This window comes from Sorex araneus, chromosome 6 (genome assembly GCF_027595985.1).
Source record: "Sorex araneus isolate mSorAra2 chromosome 6, mSorAra2.pri, whole genome shotgun sequence".
NCBI lineage: Eukaryota > Metazoa > Chordata > Mammalia > Eulipotyphla > Soricidae > Sorex > Sorex araneus.
In genome coordinates, this window is record NC_073307.1 from 88,333,326 (window position 1) to 88,348,610 (window position 15,285).

The following is a 15,285-nucleotide window of genomic DNA, read 5'->3' on the forward strand; positions in this document are numbered from 1 at the left end:
CTCTGGGCCCTGCCAAGAGTGATCCCGGGCACTGAGCCAGGACTAGCCTGAGCACAGCTTGAGTGGTTCAGAACCCCCAAACGGGCCAGGACAGAACACAGCAGCAGGAGATGCATGCGGCCAACCTGGTTCAATTCCCCGCACCCCATAGAGTCCCCCAAACTCCACAGAGGGTGATCCCTGACCACAGAGCCAGGAGTAATCCCAGAACACTGCCGGTGTGGCCCACGCCCAGTTTAAAAAAAAAAAAAACAACAAAACATTGCTAGGTGTGCCCCCCCCCCTCAAATTTAAAAACAAAACAGAGGGGCTGGAACAATAGCACAGTGGGTAGGGCGTTTGCCTTGCATGCGGCTGACCCGGGTTGATTCCCAGCATCCCATAGGGTCCCCCGAGCACCACCAGGGATAATTCCTGAGTGCAGAGCCAGGAGTAACCCCTGAGCATCGCCTGGTGTGACCCAAAAACCAAAAAAAAAAAAAAAAAAGAACAAGAACCCTAGGAAGAGCCCCCCAGCCTCCCAGCAGGGCTGGGGCTACGGCTCAACGGTGCAGCAAATGCCTCCCACGGGTGAGGCTAGGCTCCAGTCCTGGCACCCCCAAAGTGGGCTCACTGGCACCCCCAGGCACTGCAGCCTGTGCGCCAACCCCAGCCTGGCATCGGTAACCAGAACAGAGACAGGAGTCTCCGAAGGCCTCCTCGGGCCAGAGACAGCAGCAGGAGGGAGGCCGGCCTCGCACGCAGCCAGCCCCGTCCACCTCGGACCCGGCCACGTGGCTGCAGCGCCCGCTCGGGTGTGGCCCGAGAAAGCCCGGCTCTCCCGCGGCAGCCGGCGGAGCGGCAGGGGGGCCCAGGCCCGCTCACCGTTGAAGCGGTCGATGGCCTCCTGCCGCATGTTGCCCGTGATGCCGCCGTCGATGCGCTCGTACTTGTACCCCTCGTGCTCCAGGAAGTCCTCCAGCAGGTCCAGCATCTTGGTCATCTGCGGACGGGAGCAGCGTGGTGAGGCGGCGCCGGCGCGGGAGGCGGGGGGGGGCGGGCTGGCAGGGGGCACGGGCGGTACCTGGGAGAAGATGAGCACGCGGTGCCCGCCCTCCTTCAGGTTCTTCAGCATCTTCTGCAGCAGCAGCAGCTTGCCCGACGCCCGGATGAGGGCGCTGCCATCGTACATGCCGTTGGGCATCTTCGGGGCTTCCTGGGGAGAGCGAGCGGGTGAGCCCCGAGGGCAAGGGCCCGCCCACCCCCGGCCGCCCCCAGAGGGTCGCCGCACGCACCATGGCAGCCACGGGGAAGAGGTAGGGGTGGTTGCAGCACTTCTTCAGGTCCATCACCACGTTCAGCAGGGAGACCTGGTTGCCGCCGCCACGGGCGTTGAGCGCCTCGAAATTCCGAGTGAGGATGTACTTGTAGTACTTCCTGCCCGGGGGAGAGGGCGGGGGAGGGGTCAGAGCCCGAGGCCCCCTTCCTCCCGCGTCATAGCCGGGGACCAAGGACGCCTCCCCCGCACACGGCCACCACCCTGTCGCACGCGGGAAGGGAAGGGGCGGGCGCAGCAAACAGCCGGCGGGTGTCACGACCGGGCCCGGCGCCCCGACTCACTTCTGCATGGGGCTCAGCTCCACGCGCACGATCAGCTCGGTCTTGGAGGGCATGTTCTTGAACACATCGGCCTTGAGCCGCCGCAGCATGTGGGGGCCCAGCATGTCATGCAGCTTCTTGATCTGGTCCTCCTTGGCGATGTCAGCGAACTCCTCCAAGAAGCCCTCCAGGTTGCTTGGGAGAGACAAGGGAGCACCAGTTGGCGGGGGGCGGGGGGGGGGGTCCGAGGTCCCAGAGGGCAGGAAAGCCGACGCAGCGCGTGGAGGCACAGAGACTTACTGGAACCTCTCGGGGGTGAGGAAGTTGAGCAGGTGAAACAACTCTTCCAGATTGTTCTGCAAAGGCGTGCCCGTCAGCAAGAGCTTGTGCTGCAGCGAGTAGCCGTTGAGGACTCGGAAGAACTGCGAGGCGGAGCGCGACAAAGGGAGTCAGGCAGGAAAGGCTCTGGGACACGCGCGCCCGCTCCACGGTCACAGGGCTCAGGCCCCCAACGCCAGCGCAGCGGAGCAGCGGGCAGAGATCCCTCGCCCCCGGCCCTCCCCCTTCCCTGGACGGGCGGGTGCGGCAGGAAGCCACCAGCCTCAAAACGCCCCGTCCGTCCCTCCGAAGCCCCCACCTTGGACTGATTGTTCTTGAGTCGATGCGCTTCGTCCACGATGAGGCAGGCCCAGTCGATGGAGCCCAGGATGGCCATGTCGATGGTGATCAGCTCATAGGACGTCAGCAGCACGTGGAACTTCACGGACGCCTCTTTCTACACGACAGGCCGCACCGGGTCACACATGGGCCCCTCCCCCGCCCAGAGCCCCAGGGCGGCCCGCGGCCCCTCTCGATACCTTCATGCGGGAGGCCTTCTTGCCCCCGCGGATGGCGTTGTCCTCAAAGGAGAACTCGTTCTCGCGGATGATGGCCCGGCTGTCCTTGTCCCCCACATAGGTCACCACGTACATGTCCGGAGCCCACATCTCAAACTCCCGCTCCCAGTTGATGATGGTGGAAAGCGGGGCGCTCACCAGGAAGGGGCCCTTGGAGTGGCCCTGGGGGCGGGAGAGAGCCAGCGGTGAGGGCCGCGGGCCACCTCCCTCCGCCTCCACTGGCCTCCCCCACCAGCGCCAGCCCGACTCTGCCAGTCCGGGCGCGCAGGGAAGCCTCGGCCCCCGCCGCGACTCGCCTTCCGCCCTCCCGAGCGGGCAGAACGGGGCGTGTGACCTCCCGCCCGGCTCGCCTACCTCCTTGTAGAGCGAGTAGAGGAAGACGGCCGTCTGCACCGTCTTGCCCAGGCCCATCTCGTCGGCCAGGATGGTGTCGGTGCCCTGCGCCCAGGAGAAGCGCAGCCAGTTCAGGCCCTCCATCTGGTAGGGGTGCAAGGTCCCGCCCGTGGCATCCAGGTACTCAGGCTGTCGCTCGTACTTCACCGTGGGCTGCAGGAGGAAACAGAGTCAGTCTCCGGCAAGGACTCATGCCTCTCAGGGGAGCAGCGGCCGCCTCCTCACCCATTCTCAGGGCTCCTGAGAGAGGAGACACGGACAAACACAAGAAATAGTGGAGGGGGAATACCAAGGGGGCCGGAGAGATGGCTCAATGGTCGGAGCACCTGGCTTGCCTGCAGGAAGCCCCGGTTCAATCCCTGGCTCTACGTAGTCCCCTGAATACCGCCGAGCAGCCCCCAAACAAAACCCTCGGTGCAAGGCTGGACAGGACGGCGGGCAGGGCATTTGTCTTGCTCTTGGTCAACCTGGGTTTGACCCCCGGCATCCCCTATGGTCCCGAGCCCCGCCAGGAGAGATTCCTGAGCACAGAGCCAGGAGTAAGCCCTGAGCATTGCCGGGTATAGCCAAAAAGCAAAACCAAAACCAAACCCTGAGTACCAAAACCCTCCAGAAGGCAGGCCTGGGTGCTGCAGATCTCCAGAAGACACCATAACCGTCCCACCAGGTGACCTTATGTCCCCTCTAGATCAGTCTTTTTCTCCTGGTTTGGTTTCTGAGCCACTGATGCTCAGGGCTTGCTCCTAGCTCTGCCAATCTCTCCAGGTAGACTCAGGGGACTACTCGGGGCGCTGAGGACTCAAACTACCAGGGGAACTACCCACTATTTCCCTGTCCCCCTAGATTCATCTTTTTCTTAAACTTTTTAGCACAGCGGTTGGGCGTTCGCCTTTCACGCGGCCGACCTGAGTTCGATTCCTCCGCCCCTCTCGGAGAGCCCGGCAAGCTACCCAGAGTATGTAGCCCGCACAGCAGAGCCTGGCAAGCCCCCCGTGGCGTATTGGATATGCCAAAAAACAGTAACGATAAGTCTCTTGAGAGACGTTACTGGTGCCCGCTCGAACAAATCGATGAGCAATGGGATGACAGTGACAGTGAAAACGATTAAGTCAGAGAGATAGTAAAGGGGGTGAGGTTAAGGCGCTAGCCTTGCATACCGCCAACCCGTGCTCAAGTCATCAGAGCTCCAAAGTATAGAAACAAACATTTAACATACCAATTTCAAGTACACAAGAAAACTCCTTTTATGTACGTTACAAAATGTCCCTCAGACATCATGTGTGCAGGGGGCTGGAGCCACCGTGCAGCAGGGAGGGCATTCTGCCTGGCACGCAGACACCCAGGTCAGGTCCCTGGCACCCCATCTGGTCCCACAAGCCCCACAAGAGGTGATCTCTCAGCGCAGAACCAGGAGTAAGTACTGAGCACAGCCAGGCGTGGCCCCTCCACACCCCCCACCCCACCCCAAAAGAGAGTGAGCCCGAACCTGCATTCATCTTGTAACTTTAACATTTCATCCTCACAAATAAAGCCCAGAGAAGCGCAGTCATGACTCAAGGGTCAGAAGACCGAGGTTCAGGGCTGGGACTGTTGGCCTGGAGCAGCCAATCAAGAGCTCAACCCCCAGAACCCCACAGGGTCCCCTGGGCAGGTCCAGGAGTGACCCCTGAGCACAGAGCCAGGAGTAAGGCCTGAGCACCACTGGGTGTGGCCCAAAAAACAGAGGGTGAGGGAAGACCCAGGCTCTAGTCTTTTTGTCAAGGGCTGCCTGTGTGACCCTCCAACTCCACCCCACTGATGCTAAAAAAACCTGTGCCCACAACACTTCCATTTTTTGGATGACAAGGCTAAACTCAGGGCTGGAGCGATAGCACAGTGAGTAGAGCATTTGCCTTGCATATGGCCGACCCGGGTTCAATTCCCAGCATCCTATATGGTCCCCCGAGCACCACCAGGAGTAACCCGAGTGCATGAGCAAGGAGTAACCCTTGTGCAACGCCGGGTGTGACCCAAAAAGAAAAATAAAAAAACAAAAGGCTAGGGGCTGGAGTGGTAGCACAGCGGGTAGGGCGTTTGCCTTGCACGTGGCCGACCCGGGTTCGATTCCCAGCATCCCATATGGTCCCCTGAGCAGTGCCAGGAGTAATTCCTGAGTGCATGAGTCAGGAGTAACCCCTGTGCATCACCAGGTGTGACCCAAAAAGGAAAAAAAAAAGAAAGAAAGAAAGAAAGAAAGAAAGAAAGAAAGAAAGAAAGAAAGAAAGAAAGAAAGAAAGAAAGAAAGAAAGAAAGAGAAAGAAAGAAAGAAGAAAAGGCTAAACTCCTAGTGGATGCCGTGTACCAGGTAAGGAACAGGGGAGCCCTCGCCCTCAGGGACTCACACCCCGCCAGGCCAGGGCCCCACTCACATCGACTGTGGGCGTCTCGGGCGGCCTCTCCAACTTCCTCAGCTTCACCTTCTTCAGCTTCTTGCCGGGACGTCCTTCCTCGCCCCTCATCAGCTCCCTAAGGAAAACAGACATGGCGCAGCTGCCCCGGGCCCTTCTCCCCAAGAAGCCACTGCAGAGCCTGGCAGAGCTCAAAAGGGCCGTGAGGGCCCCAGTCTGCTCCCGGACACCGCAGTGTCACCCGAACACTCCAGGGAGCACTGCCTGGTGTGGCCCAAAATAACCCAACGGAGCCCAGCTGCGCTGCAGCCCCCACCTGTGATTCCAGTAGCTCTGCTTGAACAGGTCGTAGTCCTGGATCTCCACGTCCTCGCTCTCCCAGGACGCCTGATCGTACGGCAGGTCCCGCCACTTGATCAAGTAGTGGACGTGGCCTTTCTTGTCCACACTGCAAGGCCAGGCAGGGCCAAACAACGGTCAGAGCCGGAAGGCCGCCCTGCTACCTCCCCCAGGTCAGCCCCCCCCCAAACCACCAATGCCGGGGCTCAGAGCCCAGGAGTGCCAGGGCGCTGGCGCTGCGCCTGGCCCCGGGGCAGGAGCTCTGGACGCGGCCCGGCCCGCAGTACCTGTGGTTGAGAATCCGGTGGATCATCATCCACTCGGGTTTTATCCCATAGCGGTAGAAGCGTTCCTCCATCTCTGCAAACTTAGGGTCCTTGTTCTTGCGCTTCCGACTCTTCTCCTCGTCACCCCCAAAGTCCCCAGAAGGCGGCTCGTCCATGTCGTTCTTCCGCTGGTAGTTCCGGAACATCACCTGGCAGTGCAGCTCCAACTGCGGGCGGGAGGGCGAGTCAGGTCCTCCGGCCTCAGCGAGTCACGGCGGCAGCTCGAGGCTCTGTCCGCTCCCCCCGCACTCCGCCTTCCCTGGGACGCCCCGTTCACCTGCAGCTCAGACACCCAGGAGCAGTGCCAGTAGGACATGCCCTGCCACTTCACGAAGAACTGTCGCTCCGGCCGCCCCTCCAAAGGCTTGGGGGAAGGGGTGTTGGGGTCGGCGTCCGGAGGCCGAGGCACTGGGGTGGGAGACGGTGGCTGACCCCACTTCCAGATGAGGATCTTCTGGACTTTGCCCTTCAGAGCCGGACACTGGGCGGAGGAGAGACGACACGATACATCATCGCCTGGCAAAGCTGACCTGGCCCACGGCCCCGACCTGCCCGGGCCGGGAGGTGCTCCCTGCAGACCCTTTGGAAGGCAGCTCACAGGCCGGCCCCGCCTCCCCCGGCCCCCCCACGTGCCCGAGACCCCGCCTCAGTCTGCAAAAGCCCCAAGCACGGGCACAGAGGAGCCCAGAACTCGCTCGAGCAAGGCTCAGATCACAGGAGCAGGGTCCCCGTCAGCCACCCCACCTCCAGACCCCCCCACACACGCACACCCCGCCCGCCCCCGCGCCCCGGGAGAGCGGGTCCCGCGGCGCTCACCGTGCAGCGCGGGCAGAGCCACTCGCCGTTGGGGATCTCCGGAAGCGGGGGGTTGAGGCAGTGGATGTGGTAGGACGAGGGGCAGGTGTCACAGCACAACAGCTCGCCGCCGTCCTTGCACACGCGGCAGAACTCCATGTGGTGGTCGTCCTCCTCCTCGGGGTCGCCGCCCGCCTCCTCCAGGATCTCCTCGCCCTCCGAGTTGTCGTCCTTGGCCTCCCACTGGATGCCCTCCTTCTCCTGCGCAGGGACAGCGGGTTAGGCCGCCCCGCCCCGCCCCGCCCCGTCCCACAGGGTGCCCGCCCCGCTCCCCCTGGGGTTGCCCATTCGACTCCCACCCCGGCCGGCACTGTGGCCGGGTACTCACGCAGTGCGGACAGCTCCACTTGCCCTCGGGGGCCTTCTCCATGTCAGGGTCCAGGCAGACCATGTGGTAGGCGCGCGGACAGGTGTCGCACAGGATGATCTCCCCGCCTTGCTGGCACACCTCGCAATAGTCCTGGTGGTCTGTCTCATAACCATCCACAGCCGTCACCTCCTCCTCGCCTGGGCAAGGAAGAGGGAGAGCCCAGTTATTCGAACAAGACCACCGCCCCCCACCCCTTAAAGTGACTCCCCCCCATCTCCGTGGGGAGATGCCCCCAACCCGTCCCGCCCGGTCCCCTCCCCAACCCCCGCGGAGGCGCGGTGGAGAAACACACCTTTCTTCTTCTTCTTCGTGGTGCGGAGCTTCTTGCGGCTGCGGCTGCTGCGGCTGGTGGAGCCGTCGGAGACCGAGTAGCTGTTGATGCTGGCGTCGTCGAAGTCCGACTCCACGTCCAGGTCGTCGTCCTCGCTCTGGAGGGAAGGGGGAAGGCGGAGGGTCACGCCAGGGTGGGGGGGACAGCAAGGAGGAGCCCCCCTGGACTCGGGCTACCAGTCCCCAGGGCGCCCCGCCACCCCGGGGCCCCGCCGTCTCATCTCCCTGACCCCGAGGTCACCGCTCCTCCCCGGAGGCGGCAACCCCAGGCCCCCCGCCCCACCCAAGGGCCTGGCATGCGCTCACCGAGGATCTCTTGCGCTTGGAGCCAAAGCCGCCCAGTTTGATCTTCAGCGGCGCCACCTTCTTGGGCTTCGGCTTCTTCGCGTCTGGGACACGGGGGCTGCCCTTGGGCTTCCTCCGGGCATTGGGGCCTAGAACCAGGAGAGCAGGTGAGCCCCGGGAACAGGGGAGGACGCCCCACGGGGCTAGAGCCATGGCCCCAGGGATGCCTCCCGCCAGCCCCGCCCCCCGGAGGGCAGGCACCCCAGCCCCACCCTGCACTGCCCCCCTCGTCACCTTTGCCCTCCTTGGTCTTGGCCTTGCGGATAGGCACCTCCACGGGGGGCGGAGGGGGCGCGACTTCCGTGGCCGTCACCATGCTCTCCACCACGGCCACCGCCGCCGCCGCCGCGGCCGCCACAGACGCCCCAGAACTGCCCTTGAAGGGGTTGTTGGTGCTGAACTCCCGCCACTTCGCGCCCAGAACCATCATCATCTTGGAGACGGCGATCTTGGGGTTTTTGGCAGCAATGAGGGGCCTGGGGGAGGAGCGGACAGGAACAGGGAAGAGGCATAAGTAAGTGCCAGGCCCGCGCGACACCACCGCACAGGCAGCCGAGGCGAGGCGGCAGCTGGGCCCCCCTCCCGGACCCCCAAGCCCCCAGTTTACCGGACGAACTGGCTGAAGGCCTTGTAGTTGGTGAGGGTGCGGTAATCCTCCTCGGAGAACATGTGGTCGATGTCCTCCATGCCCCAGTCTTCCAGGAGCTGCGCCGACGACTTGGGCTCCTACCAAGAGAACCGAGGCCACTCAGCTCCGGCCCGGCTGCACCCCAGGCTCCCGACACCGGACTCGGCAGGCGCAGAGGGGACGGTCCCGGCCGAGGGGGGCGCAAGGGCGACGGGGGCGACGGGGGCTGCAGGGATGGGCACCTTGGAGTCGTCGTCGTCGTCATCCTCCTCCTCCTCTTCCTTCCGCTTAGACTTGCTCTTCTTCTCTTTCTTGGGTCCGAGCTTCTTCTTCTTCTTCTTGCCGGGGGTGTAGTCGCTGCCCTCACTGTCTGAGCGCAGGACCACCTCCTCCTCCTCCTCCACAAACTCGGGCCCCTCCCCAGAGCTGTCCCCCAGCTGCCGGCACAAGAGCACACGCTGGAGCAGGGGAGGGGGAGAGGGAGACAGACACGCATGCGGCACATGCTGACCTCGGGGCGACGCCCCCCCTACCCTCCCTCCCGAGGCCCCTCCCGGCTCCCCCGCCAGCCCGCCCCCGGAACGCCCGGGCGCCCACTCACCTCCTTCTTTTGGCGCTTGCTCTTGGGGATCTTGGGGTCCCGAGGTTTCTTGGGCTTCTTCTTCTTCTTGAGCTTGGGAGCCTCTGCCTCGGACAGGTCCTCTTCTGGGTCCTCTTCGTTCTCTACGGGCGTGTGGCGAAGGGCGCGGGGAGGGGAAAGAAGATCAATAGCAAAAGGTTAGCGCCGGATCCAGAAACTCCAAACTTTACCTCCCCCCGCCCCCAGCGCCCCACCGCCTCTCGTCCCAGATTCCGCTGAAGAGAACCGCTCTCCTCTGTGCGGAAGGAAGCCGATACCCCAGGCGGACCCAGACAAAGAGCGAGCTGTACGGCCCCGAAACAGGCCCCCCGCGGGCAGCTGTCCAGACCCCGGGCTCCGGGCCCTCGGCCCTCACAGGAGCCCGCGACAGGGGCGAGGGACAGTACCCCGACGAGAGACACCGGGCCAGGAGCCGGCGGGCCCGGGAGCAAGGCGGAGGTCCACCCAGACTCTCAGTTCAGGGGGTACCACACCCCCTTCACAAGCCCCTCGGGGTCAGCACTGCTCCAACCCTCCCGGGGGGCTCACCCCCGCCCCCCACCAGGGTTTCCTGGCCTCCAGCTCTGCTTCCTCCCAGGCTTCTCCAGGGTCAGTCGCCTGCTCTCCCCAGGGGCCGAATCAGCCCAGCTGTCACCACCCCCCCCCCAGCCTCCTTCCATATGGCTCCACCCCCCTGGCCGGGTGCACACACAAAGCCTGGGGTAACCCTGGGAGCTCCAGGGCAGGGATAGGTGGGAAGGGGGGGGGAGGCCAGGAGGCAGCTCCCTTTGTCACAGACATTCACACCAGCGCCCCAGCTTCCTCCTCCCTCCCTCCCTCTCTCGGCTTCCCAAGCCACCCCCGCCCTGGGAGGGGGGAGTGGAGAAGGGAGTGGAGAGAAGGAGGGATCTTCACCCACGGAGGGAGGAGAGGGAAAATGGCTCCTGACCGCAGAACCGGCCCAGGGCACCCAGCTGCCAGCATCGGACAGACAGGAAGTGGCGGGGGAGGGGGGCGCCGGGCGGGGGAGGTGAGCCCAGGGGAGGCAGCCAAGCCAGCGAGCGCCCCGTGGGTCCCTGACCCGACAGGGTCCCAAGCCTCCCCCTAACCGGGGAGGCCACGGTTCTCCCCGGCCCGGCAGGGAAACCTAAGACCCAGGTGAAGGGCGATACTGCAGGAGGGACCGGGTTACCCCGCGCTCCTAGAGATTTTCTCAGTCACCAGATGGGCGAAGAGACCCCGCAGGGGTACAGTGCGGCCAGAGCACGCAGCACTCTCCCCGAAGATGCACCTGGTGGGGCCCCCCCCGACACCCCTCCCCGCCTCACTCCCGCACCAGTCCCGAGAGGGGGCCGCACCAGTCCCGAGAGGGGGCCGGGAGCCTGCAGCAGGAGACCCCGGCCCCACCGAGGGAAGCGGCCCCACCGAGGGAAGCGCCTGGCCCAAAGGCTCTGTCTGGACCCCAGCAGCAACCCTCAAACCCTCAAACCGTCTGGCCCCGCCCTTCCTGAGCAGATCCCGGCAACCCGAGACCCGGCAACCCGAGACCCGGGGCTGGACAAAGCGCCCTCGGCCACCCCCCTTTCCCACTCTGCCCATCAGGGCTGGGGTAAGGCCCTCCCCTGCCCTGGGCAAGGGGACACCAGCCTAGAACTCCCCCCAAGTCCCTTCAGAGCTTCTCCGGACAATCCCCCTGTCATCCCCACCCCCACTCTCCCCCACCCCCTAAAAACACCCCTCTCAGCTCTTCCTCCCATTCATCTCCGTGAAAGCTGGAGTGAAGACCCAGCCCATGCCAGGAGGCAACAGGGACCCCCCCATTCACCTAAGCCCCCCCCCAACCAAACTTCTCAGGCAGAGGCTGTGCTGACGGGGCAGGAGGCAAAACTGACGGAGAGAAAGATTTGGGAAAGGGGCAGGAATGGGGTGTGGCAAGTGGAAAAACTGGGTCATGCTACAGCTCGGGGCATAGTTCACCCTGGGTGCCCAGAGGCTCCAACCCGGCAAGGGGGCAGCCCCGAAACCACAGGGCTGGGGGGGGCAGCATCGCCACTTCCCAGGCTCCCCACCCCCAAGGCCAGGGTCACCTTAACCCTCTCTCCCACCCGCATCACCTTAGGGAAGCGCACAGACATGCGGACCCACTGGAGCAGGACTCGGGGCTGAGTTGCAACCCCCTGGCAAAAGACACAGCAGCAAAAGGGACCCCCGCTCCTGTGGAGGGGACGCGGGCCGACGCACAAACCGCCCAGGGCCCCCCCCCAGCCCCTCTTCCCAGACCACCTCAACTTGCTGCTGGGGCAGAGGCAAGCAGGGGAGAAGGAGGGGGGACCCACGGGCTCCAGAGAGCGAAGCCCAAGAGAGAGAAGCGGAGAGGAGGAAGAAAGGGCAGTGGGGGGCGGGGGCGGAGCAGCTGGAATGAGAAGGTCAAGGGAGCAAGTAGGTGACTTCGCCAGGGGGACCGCGGAGGGCGAGAGACAGCCACTCGGGACATCCATCATCGGTTGGGAGAGTGACAGCCACCCTCCTCAACGCCAGGAGGGTGCTTCTGGCCGCAGGGGTTCAAGCTATCCCCCAAAACACTAGCCCTGCACCCCCCCAACGCCCTCCTCCACCCGCACGGGCACCCCACCAGGTCCCAGCTTCCTGCCCCAGGGCCCACGCCCGGAGGGGGAAAAGAGGATGAAGTCCAGCCTGCGGGGACCGAGCGGCGCCCAGGGGGGTCACCTCCCTCCGCTTGCCCTCCTCCCCGCGCCCTTCAGCCCACCCCGGGGCGCCCCGGCTCCGAGCGCGCCCCGCTCCCGCCGGAGCGCCAATTCAAACTTCACACAGTTGCACCAGCCCCGAAAACCGGTAACTGCTCGCCGGCTAAAAATAATCCCGGTCACCCGCGCTCGCTCCCCTGCTCCGGCTCCTGCCCCGCCAGCGGCCACCCCGGGGAGGGGACCCTGCCCAGAGCGGAGCCCGGGCGGGCGGCGGGTGGGTCTCCCGGGACGGGGCGCAGGCTCGGCGCGCCGCACCCCCCCCAACCCTCCCGCTACCCCGGCACTACCGGCGCCCCCGCCCCCCATCTCCTCCCACGCTGCAGCCCCGACCCCGGATCGTCCCGGAGGAGTGGGGGGGGGTCCCGCACCTCCCCGCCCCCCGCCCGGCCCGCGCCCTCGCTGCAGGGAGCCTCCCCGGCTCCGCGCGGCACATGGCCGCGGCGCCGCCGGCCGGCGCGGGGGGCGCGAGGGGCGCGGGGGCACTCACCTGGGTGGGGCGGGGGCAGGCTGTTGTTCAAAAGTGTGTCCATGTCCTCCTCCTCGCTGCCCGCCGAGCAGGGGGACGGGGAGCCCAGGCCCGACGCCATCCCCTTCCGCCGCCGGCCCGCGAGTCGGCCCAGCTGCTCCGGCCGCAGGCCCGGGGCCCTCGGCGCCGGCCCGAGTCACTGCGCGGGGGAGGGGGGAGCGGGGTCAGTGACGCGCGGCCCCCTCCCCCACCGCCCGGGCCCAACTTAGTTCCACACTCCGGGGGGCCGCCCGGAAGCCGCGGCCCGGCCCGCGCCGCCCCCGGGTGCAGGCGGGCGGGGGGCCGGGGCCGCAAGGTCACCCGGGGGCGGGGGGCGGCCCCCGGCCCGGCCCGGGGCCCGGGGGGCGTGGAGGCGCGGGCGCCCGGGGGTCCGGCGCCGGCCCACGTGTCCCGGGGGGCGAGGGCGCGCCGGGCATTGTGGGCGCCGCGGCCGGGTGGGCGCGGGGGCAGGGCGGCCGGGGCAGGGCCGGCCCGGCGGGCAGGGGGCGGGCCGCGGGCGCGGGGCGGCCTCGGGAAGGGGCCCCCCGCCGACCCCGCGCCCTCCTCACCCCAGAGCCGCCGCGGGTCGCGCTGGCTCCGGCCCGGTGTCACTCCCGCTCCGGCTCCTCCTCGCCGCGGCCGAAGGGGGGAAAATGGCTCCGGCTCCGGCGTCGCCTCTTAAAGGGCCCGAAACACCGGCCGGGAAATCCCACCGCACAGGCCCCGCCCCCCGCGGACAGCCCATAATAACCTCCACCGACTCCAACCCCCCCTCCGCTCCCGCCACCCTCCTCCCAGGTCTCCCGGGCAACCCCCGCCCCCTCGTCGCTCCGGCAACCACTGGCCACGCCCCCTCCGAGCGCGCGCGCGCGTCACCCGGGCAACCACCCACCTTCTGGCCATCCCATAATACGCACGGACACCCCCCCCACCCCCCTTACACACACACACACCCAACGCACTCACGGACTCCACACACATAGATGCCAGGCCACTTGACATCTCATCCTACTGCAGACCTTTCGCAACTCACCCTTCCCCCCGACATCCCATAATAGCTATCCTCTGCCAACTTCTTCACTCTTGGCCTTAATGCTAACATCCCATAATAAGTCCTCACCTCTCCCTCCCATGGCCATCCCATAATAAGCACCCCTCCCTGCACTTCAGCCTCACAGCCCATAATACTCATCCCATCCCCCACAGGCATCCCATAATATCCACCCTCCGCCACCCCCAGTTTGACATCCCATAATAGTCAGAAACTCAACCCCCCCCCCACACACACACACACACACTACAACAACGGACACTTCGGCCTCCTCCCACACACATCCCGTAATAATCAGTCTCCCACTTTCTACACTGACATCCCATAATAACTAACCCCAGGAGCTGCCCTCAGCCTCTGCAGCCTAGGGTCTAGGATCCTTACTCCACTACCCCCAGCCTTCACACACATGCATCCTCACTCCACAGCCCATAATAAGCACTCCTCCCCTGTTGAAAAACTATCCCATAATGATCAGCGGCTCTTCTGTCACCCCACAGATGGACATCTAATCTCCTTTCCTCTAGCAGTGGCAAGATATCCCATAATTTTACTCCCCACCTGTCCATGCCCTGACATCCCATAATAACTGTAAGGAGCCATGGTCAACCAGGCATCCCATAATACTGCTGCGCAGCCCAGGGCCACATCCCATAATGCCTCCACCGCCCCTCTACCTTTCAGCAGGCATCCCATAATATTCAGATCATCCCTCCTCCATCTCCGGCGCTGTCAATCTATTCTGACACCCAGAGCAGCAAGGGTGAAGCCAGCTCTCCACACTCTCCTGTCCCTTCAACCTTGCTTTTCTGGGCCAAGCATCGCCCTAGCATCACGGCGCTGTCTTGGAGACGGACCCTAGCTTCCCTCGCCCCATCTTTTCCAGACTCTCAGAAACAGAATCGGTCCAGGGCCCCATCATGTCCCACTAAAATCCACATAGTCTCCAGACCAATTCTGTCCAGCTCTTGCTTAGAGTAGGACCAAATACCACGTTGGCTAAATAAGCCATTTATTTAAACTTTTCTTCACTCCAGGGCATCCCAAAAAATAATTATAAAGTCTAGCCTAAGGACTTTCTCCTTGGTTCTTTTCCCACCCCAGCCCACCCTATCTCTCCGGGACAGGAAGCAGGCCCTGTATGGACATTCATTCATGATCTAAACTGAGCATCCGTCGACTCACATTCATTCAACAGATGCCCCCAGAGTACCTAGCCAGGCATAGAGCTGAGTACCATGGGAACTGCAAGGACTTTCAAGAAATCTACATAACCAAAGAAATGAGACAGTGTCTGGGTCAAGAGAGAGCTACTGAGGGCAACAGTTATTCCTGTCACTGTTACTGTCATCCCGTTGCTCATCGATTTGCTCGGGCGGGCACCAGTAACATCTCCATGGTGAGACTTCTTGTTACTGTTTTGGGCATAGCAAATACGCCATGGGGAGCTTGCCAGGCTCTGCCGTGCGGGCGGGATACTCTCGGTAGCTTGCTGGGCTCTCCGAGAGAGACAGAGGAATCGAATCCAGGTCAGCTGCATGCAAGGCAATAAAACAAATCCCACTGGTCTCAGGAGAAGTCATATCCTATAGTAGAGTTCTTGTTGGTCCTCTTGGAGGCTGCAAAGGATTTCGGAAGATGTACCATATTTCTGGATGGTCAAGATATTCCCCTACCTGTCCCCTACATGCTAAAGTAACCATGATACGAAGGCAATATACATCATCTAGCCTCTCTGATACTGAAATCCTGTGAGGTCCTCATGAATTTTCTTCCTGAGAGACTCATCAACATGCTAGAATTGTCATCCTCAGTCTTGAACATCAGGTGCTGTTTACCTTACTTTCAAATGGCCCTGTGTTTTCAGTCATTTCTCATTTTAGATCCTAAAAGTTCCT

At 63.9% G+C, this 15,285-nt stretch overlaps 1 protein-coding gene across 7 annotated transcripts in view; it reads right to left on the reverse strand.

Moving 5' to 3' along the window:
* CHD4 (chromodomain helicase DNA binding protein 4) overlaps nucleotides 1-13,077 on the reverse strand; it is a 37,217-nt gene extending 24,140 nt beyond the window's left edge. For 2 of the 7 annotated variants that reach the window (XM_055141006.1, XM_055141004.1), the window contains exons 1-22: nucleotides 12,906-13,077; nucleotides 12,319-12,496; nucleotides 9,049-9,170; nucleotides 8,690-8,905; nucleotides 8,427-8,545; nucleotides 8,054-8,295; nucleotides 7,781-7,908; nucleotides 7,437-7,572; nucleotides 7,103-7,281; nucleotides 6,736-6,975; nucleotides 6,197-6,400; nucleotides 5,881-6,086; nucleotides 5,571-5,702; nucleotides 5,276-5,372; nucleotides 2,829-3,020; nucleotides 2,436-2,636; nucleotides 2,216-2,353; nucleotides 1,879-2,000; nucleotides 1,600-1,773; nucleotides 1,275-1,416; nucleotides 1,064-1,195; nucleotides 865-982 (exon numbers count right to left, since the gene is read on the reverse strand). In XM_055141006.1, the coding sequence (XP_054996981.1) occupies nucleotides 865-982; nucleotides 1,064-1,195; nucleotides 1,275-1,416; nucleotides 1,600-1,773; nucleotides 1,879-2,000; nucleotides 2,216-2,353; nucleotides 2,436-2,636; nucleotides 2,829-3,020; nucleotides 5,276-5,372; nucleotides 5,571-5,702; nucleotides 5,881-6,086; nucleotides 6,197-6,400; nucleotides 6,736-6,975; nucleotides 7,103-7,281; nucleotides 7,437-7,572; nucleotides 7,781-7,908; nucleotides 8,054-8,295; nucleotides 8,427-8,545; nucleotides 8,690-8,905; nucleotides 9,049-9,170; nucleotides 12,319-12,418 (3,340 nt within the window). In that variant the 5' untranslated portion in view covers nucleotides 12,419-12,496; nucleotides 12,906-13,077. The remainder of the gene's footprint in view (nucleotides 1-864; nucleotides 983-1,063; nucleotides 1,196-1,274; nucleotides 1,417-1,599; nucleotides 1,774-1,878; nucleotides 2,001-2,215; nucleotides 2,354-2,435; nucleotides 2,637-2,828; nucleotides 3,021-5,275; nucleotides 5,373-5,570; nucleotides 5,703-5,880; nucleotides 6,087-6,196; nucleotides 6,401-6,735; nucleotides 6,976-7,102; nucleotides 7,282-7,436; nucleotides 7,573-7,780; nucleotides 7,909-8,053; nucleotides 8,296-8,426; nucleotides 8,546-8,689; nucleotides 8,906-9,048; nucleotides 9,171-12,318; nucleotides 12,497-12,905) is intronic. The other 5 variants (XM_055141005.1, XM_055141003.1, XM_055141007.1 and 2 more) reach the window with 4 other exon arrangements.
* Between the last annotated feature and the right edge of the window lie 2,208 nt (nucleotides 13,078-15,285).